This window comes from Herpailurus yagouaroundi, unplaced genomic scaffold (genome assembly GCF_014898765.1).
Source record: "Herpailurus yagouaroundi ecotype Mexico unplaced genomic scaffold, PumYag 250, whole genome shotgun sequence".
Lineage (NCBI taxonomy): Eukaryota > Metazoa > Chordata > Mammalia > Carnivora > Felidae > Herpailurus > Herpailurus yagouaroundi.
This window is the reverse complement of record NW_024412467.1, coordinates 10,836,593-10,858,285: the sequence shown is the minus strand read 5'-3', so window position 1 is coordinate 10,858,285 and position 21,693 is coordinate 10,836,593. Positions and strand designations below refer to the sequence as shown.

General features: G+C 41.6%; 1 protein-coding gene across 3 annotated transcripts in view; it reads right to left on the bottom strand.

The window, feature by feature from the left end:
* Positions 1 to 15,892, bottom strand: part of DTNBP1 (dystrobrevin binding protein 1) — a 136,270-nt gene extending 120,378 nt beyond the window's left edge. The window contains exons 1-3 of one of the 3 annotated variants that reach the window (XM_040460520.1): positions 15,715 to 15,892; positions 5,931 to 5,984; positions 4,642 to 4,692 (exon numbers count right to left, since the gene is read on the bottom strand). In XM_040460520.1, coding sequence (XP_040316454.1) covers positions 4,642 to 4,692; positions 5,931 to 5,984; positions 15,715 to 15,770 — 161 coding nt within the window. In that variant the 5' untranslated portion in view covers positions 15,771 to 15,892. The remainder of the gene's footprint in view (positions 1 to 4,641; positions 4,693 to 5,930; positions 5,985 to 15,714) is intronic. The other 2 variants (XM_040460518.1, XM_040460519.1) reach the window with 2 other exon arrangements.
* Positions 15,893 to 21,693: the final 5,801 nt, after the last annotated feature.

Below are 21,693 nucleotides of genomic sequence, written 5' to 3'. Positions count from 1 at the left end.
AAAACGACATATCCTATATAAACAGTGATGCAAAGTGAATTCAGGAGCATACTGAAAGGATTATATGCCATGACCTATTGGGATTTTTTTCCTAGAATTCAAGAATGGTTCCACATATGGAAACCAATCAATGTAATATGCCACAGTAATAAAATCAAGGGGAATAAATACATAACTTCAACTGATGTTGAAAAAGCATTTGACAAAAGTCAATATACTTTCATGATAAAAACTCAAAAAACACGGAATAAAAGGAAACTATGTAAACATAATAAAACCATATATGAAAAACCCACAGCTATCATCATAGTTGATGGCAAAAGATTGAAAGCTTCTCTTCTAAGACCACAAAAAAGACAAAGATGACTGCTTTTGCTAATTCTATTCAACATAGTACTGGAAGATCTAGCCAGAGCAATTAGGCAAGAAAAAGAAATAAAAGACACCAAATTGGAAGGAAAGAAGTAAAATTATGTTTGCTGATGATATAATCTTAAATGTAGAAAAGCCTAGGGACTCCACAAAAACAAACCCTGTTAGAATAAACAAATTCAGCAAAGTATCAGAATATAAAATCAATGCACAAAGTCAGTTGTGTTTCTATATACTGAAAATGAAAATTCAAAAAAGAAATTTAAAAATTCCATTTATGATAACATTAAAAAATTTAGGATTTAAGAAAGATGATCAAAGACTAGTATGATGAAAACTACAAAACACTTCTCAAAGAAATTAAAGAAGTCATAAATTGTTGGAAAGATATCCCAGGTTCATGGACTAGAAGACTAATATCATTAAGATGTTGTCAATAACAACAGAAAGTAATCAATTAATATTTAAGGCCATCTCTATCAAAATCCCAATGACATTTTTTGTAGAAGCAGAAAAAAATCCATCATAAAATTCATTTGGAATGTCAAGGGACCCTGAATAGCCAAAACAACCTTGATAAGAAGAACAAAGTTGGAGGACTCATACTTCCTGATTTCAAAACTTACTATAGGGGTACCTGGGTGGTTCAGTTAGTTAAGCATTTGACTCTTGATTTCAGCTCAGGTCATGATCTCATGGTTCATAGGATCAAGCCCTGCATTAGGCTCTACATTGACAGCACAGAGCCTGCTTGGGATTCTCTCTCTGTCCCTTCCTCACTCATGCTATCTCTCTCTCTCTCTCTCTAATAAACTTAAAAAAAAAAACAACTGCAAAGCTACAGCAATCAAAACAGTGTGCCACTGTTATAAAAACAGAAATCTAGACCAGTGAAATAACCCAGAAAGAAACTCTCATATACATGGTCAAATAATTTTCAACAAGCTTTGCAAGACCATGCAATGGGGAAAGGATAGTCTTTTCAACAAATGGAGCTGGGAAAACTGGATATCCACATGTTAAATAATGAAGTTGGGCCCTTACTTAACATCAGGTACAAAAGTAAATGATATGGATCAAAAATTCAAACATAAGTACTAAAACTATAAAAGTCTTAGAAAAAAAACATAGAAAAAGCTTCATGACATGGGATTTGGCAATGATATCTTGGAGATGACACCACAGGCACAAAAAACAGACAAACTGGACTTCATCAAAATTAAAAGATTTTGTGCATCAAAGAACACAGAGTAAAAAGGCAACCCACAGGATGGGAGAAAATATTTGCAAATCACATATCTGATGTGAGATTAATAACCAGACACATACAGAACTCCTAAAACTCAATTACAACAAAAAACCACCCTATCCAAAAATGGGCAAAAGGCTTGAATAGACATGTTTCTAAAGATAACAACCCAATAAGCACATGAAAAGATGCTCACAATCATCAGTCATTAGGGAAATACAAATCAAAACCACAATGACATACCACTTCACACCAATTAGAATGACTATTGTAAAACAAAACAAAACAAAACACCAAAACAGAAAATAACAAGTTTTGCTACAGCTATGGATAAATGGGAGTGCTGTGTATAGCTGGTGAGAATGTAAAGTCATGTGGCTGCTATCTAAATGGTAAAATGGCTCTTCAAAAACTTAAAAATTGAATGACCACATGATCCGGCAACTGAGTATATACCCAAAAAACCTGAAAGGGTCTTGAAGAGAGATTTGCACACTCCTGTTCACAGCAGCCTTACTCACAATAGCTAAAAGGTGGAAGCAGCCTAAGTGTTCATTAACAGATGAATGGATAAACAAAAAAAATATGGAAAAACAAAAATGGATAATGAAACATTAATCAGCCTTGAAAAGAAAATACTGACATATGCTTGAGCATGGGTAAATCTTGAAAACAGTAAGCTAAGTGTAATAAGCCAGTCACAAAAAGACAAATACTATGTGGGTTCACTTCTATGAGGTACCTAGAGTAGTCAAATTCATAGAAAAAAAAAGTCAAATGACGGTCACCAGAGACAGGGAAGGGGGCAACGGGGAACTGTTTAATGGGCAAAGAGTTTCAGTTTTGCAAGATGGAAAGTTTTGAAGACTGGATGCATAACAATGTGAATGTACTTAACACTATTGAGTTGCACACTTACAAACAGTTAAGATGGTAAATTTTGTTATGTGTATTTTATTAGTTTTTAACAGTTAAAAAATTGTAATACAGAGATCTGCCATTTAAAATGGTCTTTCCTCCACTTCCTATTAGTTCCAAAGAGAAAAGACTGTGTTTCAATGCACTGAATGAACACATCAGAGGCATCTTCCTATGGTTGTAAATTTTCGTATTAAGCCCCAAGACGCACTCCACTCCAAAAATCTACCACACATGTAAGTCTACACTTTTAAAATAAATCTTTCAATGAGGTTCATTCAACTAAATCACTCAATTTAAAAAAAAAATAGGGATAAAATGTAAGCAATACACCACTGATTAATTTTTACTACACCTTCTTTCATGTTCACTTATGCTCTTCACTCAACAAAACCAAAGAAGAATTTAATATCAAGTTAAGCACTTTTGAGAAAAGAAAAAAATCTCTAGATTTAGCAACCATAAAAAGAAACCCACTAAAGAACCAGAAAAGAGAAAGCAAAATGTAGGCAAAGGGGACTGTGTCATAATAAACGCACATCAGGAGGAGGAGATCTCACACTGCACACGTCGTTACCACGTATCTGTCAGAGGACATGTTATTAAGTTCAGAACTGCACATAACATACTTAAACTATATATTTATGTTTGTAACACCTACACTGAAGTAATTCACATACCATAAAATACATCCTTTTAAAGTATATAATTCATGGGCGCCTGGGTGGCTCAGTCTGTTAAAGTATATCAATCAGTAGTTTTTAGCATATTCACGGAGTTGGGCAACTGTCACTACCGTCTAATTCCAAATCATTTTCGTCACCCCAAACAGAAACCCCACTCTCATTAGTAGCCACTACTCATTCCCCTCTCCCCCACCACCAATCCTTGACAACCACTAATCTATCCGTCTCTATGGATCTGCCTCTTCTGGACATTTTATATACAAATGGAATGATGTAATACATGACTTTTGTGTTGGTTCCTCTTGCTTAACATGTTTTTGGGTCTCACCCAGGCTGTGGCCTGTATCAGCACTCCACTACTTTCTGTGGCTGAATATACACTTCACCAGTCAATGAACATCCGTGTTGTTTCCACTTTTAGGCTGCTTAGCTCTGCTTTATGAATAACACTGCTAAGTACATTTGTGTACACACTTTTATGCAGACGTGAGTTTTCAATTCTCTTGGTGTGAAATTGCCAGGTCACATGGTAATTCTATGATTAACTTTTTAAAGAAGCTACCCAACCATTTTCCACAGGAGCTGCACCATTTTTTCCATTCCTACCGGCAGTGCAAGGAGTTCTATTTCTCCACATCCTTATCGACACTTGCTAGCGCCTTTCTGATGACGGCCATGCTAGTGGGTGTGAGGTGGTATCTCACTGTGGTCTTGACGAGCATCACAAATGACGCTGAGCATCTTTTCATGTGACTATTGGCCATTTATATCTTCTCTGGACAACTATCTACTCAAGTCCTTTGCCTCTCCTTCGTTGGGTTGTTTTTTTATCATTGAATTATCACAGTTCCTTGTATACTCTAGATTCAAATCCCTCCGATATATGAGTTGCAAATATTTCTCTCATTCTGTGGACTGTTCCACTTTCTTGATGGGTTCTTTGAAGTACAGAGGTTTTTAATTTGTCTAAGTCCAATTTACCTATTTTTTTCTTCTGTTGTTTATGCTTTTGTTGCCATATCTAAGAAAATCATGCCTTTTAATATTAATCTGCATGCCAACAGGAGAGGAGTCGAGAAGAAATGGTGTAAAATTAAAAATCAAAGTAAAAGAAGTATCAAAGACTCAGATTCAAAATCAATGTTCTTACAAAAGAAAAACCAGAAACATAATAAATACACATAATAAAGTATTGATGAGCAAAGATAATAGTGATCAATCTGCTCAAAGTCTGAATGGCCTTTGCACTAATCAATGAAAAGTAAAAACCCTTCAGGGAAATGAACAAGTAAGTAATTTCTAATCACTATGTTTGGGTAAGATTTAGTTGTTTTACATTTTCTATTTATAAAATTATAAAATATTTTTAGGCAACAGTCAGAAGCATAATCTTGTTATTTAAATGAAAACACTTACCTGCTAAGTAATTCTAGTCCAGCAGAGTACTTTGGCAAATATGGAACAGTCCTGCCAAAAAAAACCCCACTTATTTTATTAAAATTCTTTCTGATTTAGGCCGACTAAAAATAAAAACAAAAACAAAAACCTATATGAGAATTTTGACATTATAATTATGATGTGAAATATTTTTAAATTACTAATGACAGTTTACCTAAACTTTTAGAGAAATGTACTACTTTATTTCACAATTAAAATACTGTAGGGGCACCTGGGTGGCTCAGTCTGTTGAGCATCTGACTTCAGCTCAGGTCACGATCTCAGGGTTCGTGAGTTTGAGCCCCACATCAGGCTCCCTGCTGACAGCAGAGGCTGCTTCAGATCCTCTGTCCCCCTCTCTCTCTGCCCCTCCCCCGCTCATGCTCACACTCTCTCTCAAAAATAAACATTTAGGAAAAAAATAAAATAAAATAATATAAATAAAATAAAACAAAATGCAATAAAATAAAATAAAATACTGTAATGTACTATCATCCATCACTTTGCCCTACAGATCCTTCTTAGCACATAATACAATGAACACTTTAATAAAATACTACATGATAAAAATTTTTTTTTTAAAAGCTCATAATCTCGGGGCACCTGGGTGGCTCAGCCAGTTAAGTGTCTGACTTTGGCTCAGGTCACGATCTCCCAGTTCACAGGTTCAAGCCCCACGTAGGGCTCTGTGCTGACAGCTCAGGGCCTGGAGCCTTCTTCAGATTCTGGGTCTCCCTCTCTCTCTGCCCCTCCCCTGCTCACACTCTGTCTCTCAAAAATGAATAAGTATTAAAAAATAATTTAAAAAAATAAAAAGCTCATAATCACTAGGTTGAAAGTGAAATTTGGTCATGCTTCACTTATTTAAAAAAAATGAAAAAGTTGCACAACACTGGTTTTCATACATGTCAAGTGACACAGCTAACGAGGCTCCCTTGCCAAGTATGGTTTCATTATTAATCTGCTTCTCGATAACGCAGGACTTTTACTTTGTGTTCAATATACAGAAATGATTGATTGTGATCAAACAATAAAATAACCACTGGTTGTCCTAGAATGATACAACTACATCTCACCACTTCCTCAACCATTTTACAATTTTATCAGAAAACTTTCCAGTGTTAACAAAATTATAAATAATCAGATTGCAGTCAAATGTGCTCAACAAATGCAAAATTCATTAAAGTAACAATACTATTACAACTAGAGCCCCAACGTCGTCGTATGAAATTTACATCACAGGAAATTAAATCTTAGCACAGGCTTACCTTGGTTTGCTTTTTACTTTAGCTTCTCTTGACTTGTCACTTAAAGTCTTCAGCCTATAATTCAACAAGTAGAAAATATCACATCTTTACAGGTTAAGAGATTTCTTTTCAACCATAAATTTCAGTTGTTATAATTTGAGGTCAGATAAGCTAATAATTTCTTGACAAGAATTAAGCACCTCTACAGACAAGTACTTGAGTGTTTACTGTAAGACACCCAAAACAGAGTATCTATAGCAAGCACCTTTGTATTTGTTCTTGCCCCAATCCCTTTTTTAGAAACAATCCCGAAGTGTGATCAGACTAGAGAAATGTCACTTAGCTGGCATCATTAGAAAAAGCAGCAGTTCACACAGGTGAATTTGGTAGGTAACAAAGATTATCAAAGCAGCACGTTTTATTAAGTAGATCTATAACCGGGCACTCAAAGCTCTTTAAGTACCGACATTTTGTGAAATTTTACACATTGATAAAAAGCTTTCTAAAGTATATTACAAACCTTTCTCATGAAAGAGGACTCGATACACTCTATTTAACATGTTCTGCTAACTCCAGGTCATTTTTATGAATACGATCGATTACGTTTTGTGGCGAAACAGCCATCTCCTCAGACGTTTCCGAGCGAGGAATAGCTCTTCGCTTGCCAACGTGAGACCAATCTACGGGGATCTGAGTTTGTTTGGGATCCTGTGTCTGTTTTTTCTAAATTTAAGCGCTCTATCTCCAACACTGGTCATTTGGTTATCTGTGATAACTTCCTGCTTCTGCTGGCTACTTAACTATTGCAGCCTCCTCCCTCCCTATCCGCTTTTTTACTTTTTAAAAAAATTTACTTACTTATATGGGGGGGGAGGGGCAGAGAGAGAGAATCCCAAGCAGGCTCTGTGCTGTCCGCATGGAGCCCAACGCAAAGCTGGAACTCACGAACCCGTGAGATCATGATAAGATCATGCTGATATCAAGAGGCTTAACTGACTGAGCCACTCAGGCTCCCCACTATTTGTTTTAAATTACCGGGCTAGAAAACAGATAATGGGCCAGAAAATGCACAGAATAAATAGGTTCGCCTCTCTACATAATACGCAGACTTTGTACAATTTATTTTTGCCTCACTGGCCCGCTTTCACCTTCTTTTGGCTGTCGGCTCTGTACTATACAATAGAGGTTGCCAAAAAGGGACTACGAAATCATGAGCGACTCTCATATAAAATGCGATATTGCTGTAAATGTTCTTCTTAATGTGCATACTTCAACAAATACTCATTTCTAAATAGAGTGTGAAACACAGACCACAGTACTACCACTAGCCCCTAAAAAGTCTTTGGTAAAACTAGAAATAAGTGCACCTTCCTCTACGGACTTTACTGCTCTCAGCCAGAAACTGCCCTAACGTACAAGCTGGCTCTCCTACGAATGCCCCAACCCTGTGTAGTTCACCACCACACGTCCGAGTCCTGACACAGGACTAGAGCTTTGTCAATAATGCCCAGCTAAGTACCAGAAAGGGCCTTTATTTTTTTTAAACAAACTGGAATGCCAATTTCATACAAGAAATGTTTATATTACTCTGTTGTTTCTCAAAAAGTAAGATAATGAGGAGATGAACTTTCCACATTGTTAAAGAGACTCTGCAATCTCTTTAACTGAAAACTCATTTGTATATATCTCCCCAGATGAGTCTAGGGAGCTGTATGTAAAAAGTCTAAACCGTCCTACAGAAATAATATAACTTTCCAAGCTTACTTTGGCAGCTGGTAAATCCGGTTTAGACTAAGATTAAGCAACACCTAGGAAAAGCTTTTCTGACAGTTCCGCTCTATCCCCTCCACTCCAAAATTTGAGAAAGGCGCTTAGCTGTACATCCCAGGTAGAATTATACTAGGATGGTGATACACAGCAGGACATTATGCTCACAAGGATTCTGGTATTATTTTGGGGGATTCAGGACAATTGCATACAGTTAGGTGGACAAGGATATTGCAAGGGAACCGTTAAGATCCTTTTTGGACCACTCTTATCATATGGTCCAGCAAATGTGGAGGTTGATATTTCAAAATATTCATTTTTTTTAATTTTTTTAATGTTTACTTATTTGTGAGAGACAGACCATGAGTGGGGGGAGGTACAGAGAGAGGGAGACACAGAATCCAAAGCAGGCTCCGGGCCCTGAGCTGTCAGCACAGAGCCCAACACGGGTTCAAGCCCACGAGCTGTAAGATCATGACCTGAGCTGAAGTGGGACGCTTAACCGACTGAGCCACCCAGGCACTCCTCAAATATTTGTTTCTGATATAAACTTATACTTTCTCAATTATATCAAATTTGGGGTGCTCCTCCGCCCCAAAAAAAAAACAAAAACAAAAAATTAGTTTAGAATAAGAGAGAAAGAATGAATGTTACAGGCAGCTGAAAACAAAATCGCTGGGTCAGTAAGGGCTTCTCCGTGTGGCTCCTTAACAAGCATCTGCTTTAAAATTGGACCTTAACCAAACGTAATGTGTGGAACTTATTTGATCTGGAGTTGAACAAATCAACTATAAAAAGACATTTCTAAGAACCAGGAAATTTGATTATGGACTGGATAATTGATAATATCAAAGAATCAGTGTTAATTAAGTATGACGTTGGCACTGAATGTATGTAATGTCTGTATTTTTTTAATTTAATGTTTATTTATTTTTTAAGAGAGAGAAAGAGCATGAGCGTGGGAGGGGCAGAATCTAAAGGGGGAGAGGGAGACACAGAATCCAAAGCAGGACCCAGGCTCTAAGCTGTCAGTACAGAGCCCAATGCAGGGCTCGAAATCACTTACCACGAGATCATGACCGGAGCCGAAGTCAGACACCCCACAGACTGAGTCACCCAAGCACCCCTGTACTTTTTTTTAGAGATGCAAACTGATGTAGGAGAGATGTAGCAGACAAATCTAAGATTTATTTTATAACTGTGGGAGAGGCAAAGCAAATGTGGCAATAGTTGACAACTGTTGAATCTGAATAATGGATTTATGGGGTTCACTGTGTTATTCCAGTTTTTTATGTCTGAAATTTTATAAAAACATTTTTGTAATAAACAGTCTTTTAGATACTCTTTTCTCATCATGCTGTCTCCACATAAATCATGTGTGCCAAAATTCAGAACAGAAACTGATGGAGAAAACAAAGTAGCTCTAAGGAGATGAAAAGAGTGAAGAAAGTTGAGGAGAGGAACACAAAGGGTTACAATGACTATTATTCTTACTTTAAGTTGAGAAAAAACAAGGTCAGGTGAGTTTGTGTGTGTGTATGTATACGTGTGTGTGTGTGTTTGTGTATACATATATATAGATGTATAGATATCTATATATATCTATACACATATGTTTAAGGTCAGGTATATTTAACAAGTGACAAAAAAAGCAAAACATTCCTTTCTGAAATACATCCTCAAAGCCCAGAATTCAACTAAAGGTAGCTTACTGTTTTTATTGTGCAATGATTCTCCTTAAAGCTTCCCACGGTGATTCTGTGCTGGGAACAACCCACTAATAAAAGCTATTTAATGTCCCACAATGTTATGACACACTAAGAAGGAAATACTGAGCCAGGTGTAATACCCCGGTTTCCTCATATATAAAACGGTAGTATTATATTGACCACAATAATTTGCCACAGGAATTAAATAAAATTCCAAATATGACTTTGGCAGCATTCTGTAAACAGAGCTAACTCAAATGAAAAGTATAATAAAAATGATCTCCACCAACAAAGGTAAGAAACTAAGTACGTTATTGGGTCAAGGTGAAATAAAGTAGAGATTCCTATAAAAGGCTTCCCCACCATTCCCAATCTTCTTCCTAATCCCACACTGTCCCCAGGAAGACATTAGTGCTGCTATGTGGCTATTATCAATTTAGACCTGACAATGGTCTTCTACCAAAAGCAACTAATTAATATACACTTTTGAGTTCAAAGCACCAAACCTCAAATTTACCCTGACACTTTGTTAATTTATTTTTATTTTTTTATTTTACTTTCTTTTTTAACGTTTATTTATTATTGAGACAGAGAGAGACAGAGCATGAACGGGAGAGGGTCAGAGAGAGAGGGAGACACAGAATCTGAAACAGGCTCCAGGCTCTGAGCGGTCAGCACAGAGCCCGACGCGGGGCTCGAACTCACGGACCGCGAGATCATGACCTGAGCCGAAGTCGGCTGCTTAACCGACTGAGCCACCCAGGCGCCCCTGTTAATTTATTTTTAGATTGTTCTAAAGACTTCACTTGATTTGCGACCAGCACGCTTATTTTTTTTAAGTTTGGCAGAAAAATATTAAAAATGGGGGCCTCTTATTAAGAAATGGAGGTGATTAGCAAAACGGCCCCAAGACAGTTTTAAAAAGGAGATAAACAGAGTGATATAGGGAGCACTACGATGAAGGATGATCAGAAAATGTGCTTTCTCCAGCTAACTCAGCCTCCCGGGGTGACCTTAACGGCATTCCATTTATTTGCACTTCAATTTCCTACTTGGCTCACCTCATCAGCTGTCGTGATTGTTGTAAAACACCACAAAAACATATTAATGAGCACATTTTTATCATTAAGGTACAATTCCTTTAACGTTCATGTCTCCATCATTCTGACTTTAAATTCCGCTTGCAAATCCAAATCCAGTCTATTCTATTTTCCCGTTAACGTTTATCATACCTTTTTCTCTCGAAAGAAAGAAAGAAAGAAAGAAAGAAAGAAAGAAAGAAAGAAAGAGAAAACAAGATCACGGAAACACAGCATGGATCACACTTAAAAGTACACGTGACCCCTAAGCTCTGAAGCCTGAGAGAGTCACACAAAAGCTGCACAAACCCAGGAAAGGGAGAGGGATTTAGACTATCTCTTCCCTAATTAACCCCAAATCCACCGTGTCAGTTCCAACCTGCCTCCTCAGGGTTTCTTAAACTTCCAATTGCTTCTTGGATGTCAGGCCGCACCTTACCTCTCAACAAATTCACAACAAATTCATGGTCAACTGCTTCTCTCTCAGAACTATTCTAAAATCCTTTTTGTTTGTAAATGACATCATTCACCTAAGACCCTTCAAAGCTACCACCCTCCATATTCCTCCACCCTTTTCACTTCCTCTATGTCCACCCGGGGCCTGTCACGGGGCCTGTCACGTCCACCCGGGGCCTGTCACATCCACCTGGGGCCTGTCACGTCCACCCGGGGCCTGTCACATCCCCTTGCTTGTTAAATTCCTACCAGCATGGACTTATCATCTCTCCCCCGGCCCACGGCTACAGCCTCCCAAGTAATCTCCCCGCTCCACATCTCCAGCCCTCTCCCATAGCACCACCTCTCAAATTTCTTCCAGAAATACGGGCAGACTCCTACTACCTCCTCCCAAAAACCTTCAAATGGCTCAGTCGGTGTAAAAAATATGCGAGGGCCACCCTGTACAACGTAGCAACTGACTCATCCCCGAGCCCCTTCGCCTGCTTTACTGTTCAAGACCTCTTAGGACCTTCTAAGTATTCTGCCTCTCGTTAGAGGCAGAATAGAATGAGCCCAGGGACGTTATTTGCTGCCTGCCATGTTCTGTTGCTACCTCCCTGGCTTCCAGAATGGCGCTGGTCACAGAGTTAAGTGCTCAGTGAGGATTTGATAAATGAGTGAATTGAGCAGAGCACTTGAAGAGCCTCGGTTAGTCACTAACCTTCCCTCCCAGCTTCCTCTCCCACAACTGCTTCCGTCTTGGAAATGCCCTCACCCTAAGCCAGTACAATCCTTCCTCATTTCTTCAAGGCCCAGTCGAGGAGCCACTTTCTCTTTGAAGCCTTCTGTAAATGCATCTGAATTAATGACTCTTTTCCTCTGGGCTCACGCATGTATCACTTGTATCTTTTTCTTTTCTTTTCTTTTTTTAAGATTTTATTTTTAAGTGAGCTCTACACCCAATGCGGGACTCGAAGCTGCAACCCCGAGATCGAGTGCTGCACGCTCCACCGCCAGCCAGGCGCCCCAGATGTGCATCTTTAATGCTCAGTTCCTTCTGCTTCTACGGCATCCAGAGCGCAGAGACTGTTTCAGTCGCTTTTGTGGCCCCAGGATCTAGCCCGATACAGACACTAATTAGTAAACAAAGTTGAGCGTGTAGCCTCTTAAATCTTTTTTTTTTTAATGAAATGAAAAAAGCTGCCATGACAAAAGGACACTTTTTGAGCGCATCACCTACTGTCCAACACTTAGTAGGAACTCACTAGTTATTAAATCAGGTTGAATATTGAGATTTTTTTTATCCTGCTTATTTAAAAGGTGAGTAGTCCTGGAAGAGTCAAAATTTTAGGCAAAATCTCACCATTTTACAACACTGAGTTAGATTATTAGATCCTCTCCTTTGAGCAGGTTTTGATACCACAGGAGGGAGCAGAGAAATAAGGCTGCAGGGCAGTGGGGGCCTCTGAGGGGGGAAACAGGGCAAGGTTTCTATCCCTACTCACAAGAACCCAGAGCATCACAAACCGGAAACGCCAGGCGGTGACAGGTGGCTGTAAACCATCAGTATATCTGATCTTCAGTACCTGGAGGGTTCTGTGCACCCGATTACTTCAGTCCTGAGGCTTCTAGTCCTAACAGCTCAAAAGGTAAAACTCAAAGACCAGAGTGGATCTGAAGTGTGTGCTTCCATGTATCATCCAAAAGTTTCCCTCAGAGCTCAAGCCAATCCTTAAAAAGTGGATGTTCTATGTGAACTCTCCAAAAGGATCTAAGAGCTCTAAGTGAAATCAAATTAAGACTCACTTAGGTGAGGGGAAGAGGGTGAGGCCCAGAACCAATTCCGTCACTCCCGAGGCCCTTGGGGTCAGCCGGCCATCTGCTTAAGTCAGAATGAACATGATATAATTTCCGAGTTTATCTCAATTTTGATATAACTGTAACTTACAAAAATTTATAAAAAAAGACCCCAAGTCCACAGACAACCCAGTGGCCCCCAGCAGGCCATCAGCATCTCTGGCCCCTATGCCTTCATTAGAAAAAGTTGCATTTTTCTAAGTGTGGATGGCAGGTAGAAATTCACTGTGTTCCTCAAGTGTGCTTTATCACTAATGGGACATTCCCTAGTGAGACTGATAAAGATAATCCTATTTCACTTAAAAAAAAAAAAAAAGTTAATTTGCCTACATTTAAGGTCTAGTTTCATGAATTCTCACAAGGTGAAAATGAACAGAAAAGCCCCGAGAGGGTACCACTCTGGGTGACCGTAAGGAGCAACACTGGAAACACTGAAGGAACTAGAAACAGACCGGCCTTCCTTCTGATTCCCTCGCGCAACCCAACACAGGAAATTCCCAATCATTTTAGGAGCCAGCTGCTTTGGTTTCTACAGGCATTAACGCCAAGTGTACTAAACGTGTGCCGGGCACAATTTGATCTTTTGGGGGAGGTGACGGCCATGTCCCTTTCACCTCTGGATCCCTCAGTGCCTTCGTGCAATATACACGTGGGCTGTGTTTAATTTCATCTTTCCTCGTCAAGGTAAAATATTCAATGACGTCAAATAGGCTGATCTCAAGCTGAATATAGAAGAGTTTACTAAGATGAATTAAGAGGAGTCTTTCTTGGCAAGGGTCGCATAGGAAATTTGTGAACCTGACAAAAACGAACATCAGAGTTCCGAGCTGACAGTCAGCTGGAAAACAGACATCACCTGGAGAGGAGTTATTTCCCTGCCAGGTGGCAGGCTAAATGGCACACACCGATCGTCTAGAGGTTTGTCAGCTGAGAGGAACCTGCACAGAAGAAGTCGACCAGGTGCCTAGATGGAATGAAAGCTCTCTCAGGGTGTCTAAATCCCAAAGTGGCCCCAGCCTATGACATTGTCAAGTGGTAAAGTCAGTTTCCAAGGGGTTCTAACCAGATCCCCCCAACCCTCTTCCTAACCTAAACTCTAAACTCAGGTTATCCAGATCTCCCAGGATGGTTTGGATCCAGAGTCCAGATTTCTAGGTTTAACCTCTTTAAAAAAAAAAATTTTTTTTTAACATTTAATTATTTGGGGGGGGGGGGAGCAGGAGAGGGCCAGAAAGAAGACAGAGGATCCGAAGCAGGCTCTGCAAAGTGAGCACAGAGCCTGACGCAGGGCTCGAAACCTCAAACCATGAGATCGTGACTCGAGCCGAGGTCAAAAGTCCGACGCTTAACCAACTGAGCCACCCAGGTGCCCCTGTAAGTTTAACGTTCTTAAGCAAAGGTCATGAGTATGAATGGGTTCTGAGGCATCCGTACAACCTAGACAGTTACCGTAACTGCCAGAAGACGGACGGTTATGTCATCAAAGAATGTGGAAGTAATGATAACAGGGGCATACCAGATGGGTTTATCTATGACCATTCTCATGCTACAGGCAGACTATTCCAGTATCCTACCGAAATTCTTCAACAATTTACACTCAGAAATTACTCTTTCAATTTAAATGAGAAAAAAAAAATTGCAAGCATGCAAATACACCATAAGCGAATGACTCCCATAGCATCTATAATATTCTTAAGAACTCCAAACCGTAACTATCAAAAATGATTTACCTGTGGTCAGTGCTCAAGTATATACCAGTTTGTTACTACTCAGCACCCAAAAGGCAAACAATGCAAACATTTTTGTCCCATTAGATAAAATCTTAGCCAGCATCTTGCTCATTGGAAACTTAAAACCAGATGACTGAGATGTCCTCATTCAGAAAATTCTCCAAAGGATCTGTAAGCTAAAGGTAACAGATTCTTTATAAAGTAATGCCTTTCCTAAAGAAAAAATCAAAATGAATTAGGCCCTAACTAGTAACCACAAATGCCATAGGGCTTACTGTCCCACAGGCCGCGTTTTACACGTTAATTCATTAATCTGCCCAACCCTGTAACTACCATCTTTATCGACACTGTACAGTTGTGGAAACCGAGGCATGACAACTCACAACTCAAGGAACTTGCAAAAATACAGTGGCTTAGTGGGAGAGAGGAGATCCCTACCAGTCTGGCGCTAGAGTCTACGCCTGTGGTTCCGGGACTTCACTGCACACTGCAATCACCCGGAGGATCTTTAAAACCCCATCTCCTGCCTGATTAAACCGGTATGGGAGGCAACCTGGGATCAAGATTGCTAAAGGTTCCCAGGTGAGTCTAAGCAAAGTTTGGGAACCGCTTGGTCTGCGCTTTTAACCACTAGCTGTATTAACAGTGTCGCTGTAGTGCGGCTGCTTCTCTTGCCCAAGAGTTTCTTCACCAAGGCGCCGAACTCGGGGCAAAAGCAGCGAGAGAAAACAAAAGGAAAAGAGGCGGCAGGCGAGGCCTGGGGGGTTCCGCGAGCGGGCCGCTCGAGAAAGCAGAGACTGGGAGTCCGCGACCTTCGCCCTGAGAAGGGGGCGGAGGGCCCAGCTCCCCGCGCGGCCGCAGGAGCCCGAAGCCCGAGCGGGCAGGTGCGTCGCAGGCTCCGGAGACCGAGGGGACGTGGGCCCAGTCCCACGGGCGGCGGAAGCGGGGGGCGCGCCGCCCTCCACGTGACTCCCCTCCCGCGGCCGCCCAAACGCCGGGACGGGGCCCGGCCGTCCTCCGCGCGCTCCGCGGAGCCGGCTTGCTGGAACCTAAGTTACTTAGCGCCGCCGGACCGACGCCGTTAAGTTCGTGACTCTGCTCGGCGGGGCGGGGACGGGAAGTGCGGGATGGGAACCGAGCACACTGGGTGCGCGGAGGGGAAGGAGGCGGCGTCGGGGCCCCGGCCCGGCCCCCGGGTCCTTTTCGTCTCTCGCCGTATACCCACCCGGAGGTGAAATCCTGCTGCACGCTCAGCAGCCGCTCGCGCAGTGTCTCCAGCATCGCCGCCGCCGTGTCTCCCTCCCTCAGGCTTCAGGCCGCCGCCTCTGCTGCCACCCAGGGTCCGCGCGGCCGTCCCCACACCTGTCACCCGCGCGCCCCGCACACTCGCGCCCGGCCCCGCCCCCGACTCGGTCGGCGCCCGGCGCCGCAGCCCCTTCCGCGTTCCCGCCCCCCTCTCGGGCGCTCCCGCCCTGCCCCCGCCGCGCCCAGGCCCGCGCAGCCGCAGTGGGCCGCGCCGGCCTCGGGCTGCGGAAAGGGGGCGGGCCTTCCCTCGCAGCTGAGCAAAAGATGTCTTTTTGCAGCCAGAGCCGGGCCCTCTCGTTTTTCTCTAAAACACAAGTGGCATCGTGAAAGAATGTTTTCAGTTGAGGGCATCTTTGAGAGCAGCGTTGGATTTTACGATTTGGAAGAAATAAATTTCTTGCACAGAGTGCACATCCCTGAAGCAAACCTTCATCGCCTGGGTCCGGGAACTGACCCCAGGGACTTTGCCCTTGGATGAGAGAATTAACCATTCTAAGCCTTGGTTTCTTCATTCATAAAATGGGAAGGATAATCAACTGTTTCCACATCACCACTTTTCCACTTCAACCTCCATGAGGCTTTTGTGCCCTTCACACCAAAGGAGGTCGCCTTTGTCAGGTCACTGGTGAGCTCCATGTTGTCAATGCCATTTATCACGAATCTGCCCTGATTTTTTTTCTCGACTTTTCAGTGACCCTCAAAGCAATACCTTATACCATTTTTAAGACACATTCTTCTCTTGCCTTCGGGGACATTATACTTCTATTCTCCCTTCCTGTCCAGTCTTATTTCAACAGTTGCTCCCAAGTCTCCATCACCAGCCTCCTGCTCTTCTCCATGTGCACTCTACCATGCTGGAAATTCTATCAAGGCAGTGATGGACGCCCAATTCTCTATCTTCAGCCCTGTCCCCCCCTCCTGCTCCTTCAATTCATACCAGTTGCTTACTTAACATGTATCGGATAGGCATTTCAAACCCAACATACCCCAAATTGAAAATGTGATTGCATATTCACGTCCTAACTTGCTCGTCCTCCAGTCTTTCCCATTTCAGTAAATGGCACCACCAAATTGCTCAAATTAAGCCACCTGAAATCACCCATTTCCTCACTTCCTCATCCCCCATATTAACTCATCAGGTCCAATCCAATCCACTCTATTTCTTTTCTTATATATAATTTTTTTTATTTATTATTTTTTAGAGAGAGAGAGAGAGAGAGAGAGAGAATCCCAAGCAGGCTCTGTACTGTCAACGCAGAGCCCAATGCAGGGCTTGAACTCACGAACTGTGAGATTATGCCTTGAGCTGAAACCACGAATTGGATGCCCAACCAACTGAGCCACCCAGGTGTCCCCACTCTATTTCTAAAATATTCCTGGGGCGCCTGGGTGGCTCAGTCGGTTAAGCTGCCGACATCGGCTCAGGTCATGATCTCGCCGTCCGTGAGTTCGAGCCCCACGTTGGGCTCAGTGCTGACAGCTCAGAGCCTGGAGCCTGTTTCAGATTCTGTGTCTCCCTCTCTCTGACCCTCCCTGTTCATGCTCTGTCTCTCCCTGTCTCAAAAATAAATAAAATGTTAAAAAAAATTAAAAAAATAAAATAAAATATTCCTGGAACCTGCTCCCCTTTCTCCATCTTCACTATAGTCACCCTAGTCCAAGGCACTGTCAACTTTTACTAGGAACACTGACAGGTCCCCTGATGCTACTCTTTTGCCATCTACACCCTTGTAATCCATCCTTGACATGACAGCCAAAGAGGATTATCTAAAAGCAATCAGATCAGGTTGCTCTCCTACTTTAAAGCCTCCAGTTGCTTCCTATGCCCTCAGAATAAAATTACAAAGTCCTAAAATTTAAACCCTCCCTGATATTCTATCCAAGGCAAGCACAGTTGACCCTTGAATAACACAAGTTTGCACTGTGTGGGTCCACTAATATGCAGATTTTTTTTCAATAAATACAGTGGAAATTTTTGGGGAGATTTGTGACGATTTGAAAAAGCTTGAAGATGAGCTGCATAGCCTAGAAATACAAAAAAAATGAGTAAAAAAAATTAGGTATCATTGTAAGAATACAGTATGTAATACATATACAAAATATGTGCTAATCTACTATTTATTTTATATAGATAAGGCTTCTGGCTAATAGTAGGCTATTAGTAGTTAAGTTTTGGGTTTTCAGGAAATCTAAAGTTACGTGTGAATTTTTGACTGGGAGGGGATCTGTGCCCCTAACCCCTTTTTCAAGGGTCAATTGTACTACCCGCCTATCATGACCTTGACATTTAAGCCACAGTAGCCTTGTGTGTGTGTTCCTTGAAAAGTCCAGGTTCAGTTCCACCTTGAGGCCTTTTCAGAAGCTTTTCTCCAGCATGTTGCATTGCTGGCTTCTTCTTGGCATTCGGATCTCAGCTTAAATATCATCCCTTTAAATAGGTCTCCCCAGATAACTCAACTTACCTATGTAATCACTTCCTATACACAGCCTGCTTCTCAACTTAGTACACATCACTATCTGACAATTTATCTAATATTTGTTTAATTAAGAAAAAGTTCTTTACTACTTTTTTTTTTTTACACCATTTATTTTCAATTCAGGACTGGGACTAGGGTGAGGCAGGTGAGGTGTTCATTTCAGGTGCAAAATTTAAGGGGAGCCAGAAAGCTCAGTATTCAAGATGAATAATCTTTTTAAAAGTTTTTTTTAATGTTTATTTCTGAGAGACAGAGGGCGAGCAGGGAGGGGCAGAGAGAGAGAGAGAGAGGGAGACACAGAATCTGAAGTAGGCTCCAGGCTCTGAGCTGTCAGCACAGAGCCTGATGTGGGGCTGGAACTCACTGACCACAAGATCACGACCTGAGCTGAGGTCGGATGCTTAACCCACTAAGCCACCCAGGCACCCAAGATGAATAATATTTTAATGCATTATTTTTAAAAATTCAAAATTTGTAAATATTCATGCAAAAAACAAATCTGATTAACAAAACAAATGTTTAAATAAAGACTGGATCCAAGATGGCTGGGATTGAATGGGGCAAGTGAGATGGGCTATGTAAGGACAGGCCCAATATAAACCCCCCTCATCTTAGTTAGTTAGCTCTGTATGCACCTAAAACAGTGAATGGTACATAGTAAACACCCAGGAAATATTGAATATTGATAGTTTTGTTGGAGGAATCCAATAAGATAAACCATGTGGCTTCTGGTTGGGGGGAACACCTCTTCTCCCCACTTGATGATTTCTTCCACGTGGAGAAATCTCCTCCACGATGTAACACACTCTAGGTCTTTCCCGGACAAGGAGAGGTGACTATATAGGTTAGTGAGCTAGGAACAAAGGAGCCTGGCCCCATCCTCTCTTCTTTATCTTGGCTGAAAACTTCCAGCTAGAAACACTCATTCTGTTCCACAAGGACCGGTGCCAGGTGAGGAGGTCGGGGTGACTGGTATTTTCTGTGACTGGATGGGCAAGTCTTAATCTGAGGTTCAGTAACAGGAGTTCTGCTTGCCCATGAATATTGTATAAGCCATGTGTTTCGTCAGCCTTACCAGAAATGAAAGTGATGTTCCTGCCACTTTATGCTGACACTCTTATTTCTCAGTTGGTCCAGACAAGTAAGAGAGAGGGGTGCTGTTTACTGAGCCCTCCCCCCACCTCCCAGAAATACTACCTGGTACAGAGAAGGTGATCAAAGGATCAAGTCTATAGAGACGGATGCCTCAGTATCTAGTAGATTGGGAAACCACAGCTACTGGGAAATAATAAACTTTTATTATTGCAATTCAATTCAATAAACACCTCTGCTCATAAATTTTCAATCTACTAAGTTTCATGGGTTCCTACAAAGCACCAAATCAGAACAAAAAGACTCTGCCTGTCACTAGAGAATAGCCTTTACTTGTGCCCAATCATTTTTGTTTTGACATCGCCTTATTGGTCTGTGGTATGTTTGTGCCTTGTTTTGAGGTGTTTTATGAACATTTTTAATCCCTTTTAATTTAACTTTAATCCCATTTTTAATTTGTCTGTTAAAGCCAAAAACAGTGGAAGCTTTAAAAGGACTGATAAATAAGGGGCACTTGGGTGGCTCGGCCAGGTGAGTGTCCGAGTCCTGATTTCAGCTCAAGTCATGAGCTCAAGGTTTGTGGGATCGAGCCCCATGTGGGGGCTCTGAGCTGACAGCACGGAACCTACTTGGGATTCTCCCTCCCCTCTCTCTCTGCCCTTTCCCTGCTCACACATGTGCTCATATCTCTCAAAATAAATGAATAAACATTTAAAAATGTATATATATTAAAAGGGCTAATAAGAAAGAACAGGGATAAGCAAAAGTAAGCTTTAGAAAATGAATGGGGGGGCGCCTGGGTGGCGCAGTCGGTTAGGCGTCCGACTTCAGCCAGGTCACGATCTCGCGGTCCGTGAGTTCGAGCCCCGCGTCGGGCTCTGGGCTGATGGCTCGGAGCCCGGAGCCTGTTTCCGATTCTGTGTCTCCCTCTCTCTCTGCCCCTCCCCCGTTCATGCTCTGTCTCTCTCTCTGTCCCAAAAATAAATAAACGTTGAAAAAAAAAAATTAAAAAAAAAAAAAAAGAAAATGAATGGGAAGAGAAAATGACTACTATTATGTGAGTCGTTTTGGAGGAATGATTAAGGACCAAGATTTGAAGCCTGCGACGCATTATGTTGATTTAAGTGATGGTAATTAGCTGGAAACCAGGAAGACTGATTTGCAAAATGAAAACAAAAAACAAATTTTTAAGAACAGTTAGAGAACCAACATCAATATTAACAGCTATTGGCCTCATCTTAACTCAGCAACTGGTCGAGAGTTGATTTGCAAACATATTAGCAAAGCACAGAGAAAGCTTTGGTGATAAAACTTTGGGGACAAGCATAAAAGCTGTGTAAGAAGGCCCCTATGCTGGGGCACCTGGGTGGCTCAGTAGGTTGAGGTGGATTTTGGCTCAGGTGATGATCTTGCGGTTCATGAGTTTGAGCCGTGCATTGGGCTCTGTGCTCACAGCTCGGAGCCTGGAGCCTACTTTGGATTCTGTGTCTTCCTCTCTCTCTGCTCCTACCCTGACGCGTTCTGTCTCTGTCTCTCTCTCTCAAAAATAAATAAACATTAAAAAAAAAATTTTTTTTTTTTTTTTTTTAAAGAAGAAGGTTCCTATACTGGGGCACCTGTGTGGCTCAGTCAGTTAAGGTGGTGATTTCAGCTCAGGTCATGATCTCACAGTTTGTGAGCTCGAGCCCTGCGTGGGGCTCTGTGCTGACAGTGAAGAGCCTGCTTGGGATCCTCTCTCTCTCTCTCTCTCTCTCTCTCTCTGCCCCTCCCTCTTTCTTCCTCTCACAATAAATAAATAAACTTAAAAAAAAAAAAAAGAAGGCCCCTAAACTATTGCTTCCATGGACCATCAACATTAGCATCAGGTGGAAGCTTGTAGCAAATGCAGCATCTCAGGCGCCACCCAGACCTGCCGAGTCAGAACGTGAATTTTCACAAGGTCCCCAGGTGATTCATATGGATTTAACATGTGAGAAGCACAGCCCAAGGAAATCGGTTCCTGTGTCAATGGATTCTTACAGCAGGCGTGATAAATGAGAATTTGGTGGAATTGGAACCAAAGAGAAAGATGCTATAAAAGAAGATGCTATAGAACCAGAGGATTTCACACTTTATTGGCAAACGTCCCTTTCAGTAACTGAAAGGCACTATTGCCATTTGAGTTACAGGAATCATAGATCTGTAGAGAGATCTACAGTGCACTAATATTAGCTTATTTGTCTTTCTTTTCTTAAACCGAGATGTAAATATTTTTGGTATCTTTAATTTTAAGTGGTTAAAGATGCCAGAAGAAACCATTTAAAAGCTATAAAACTGTTTCTTTGAAGCAA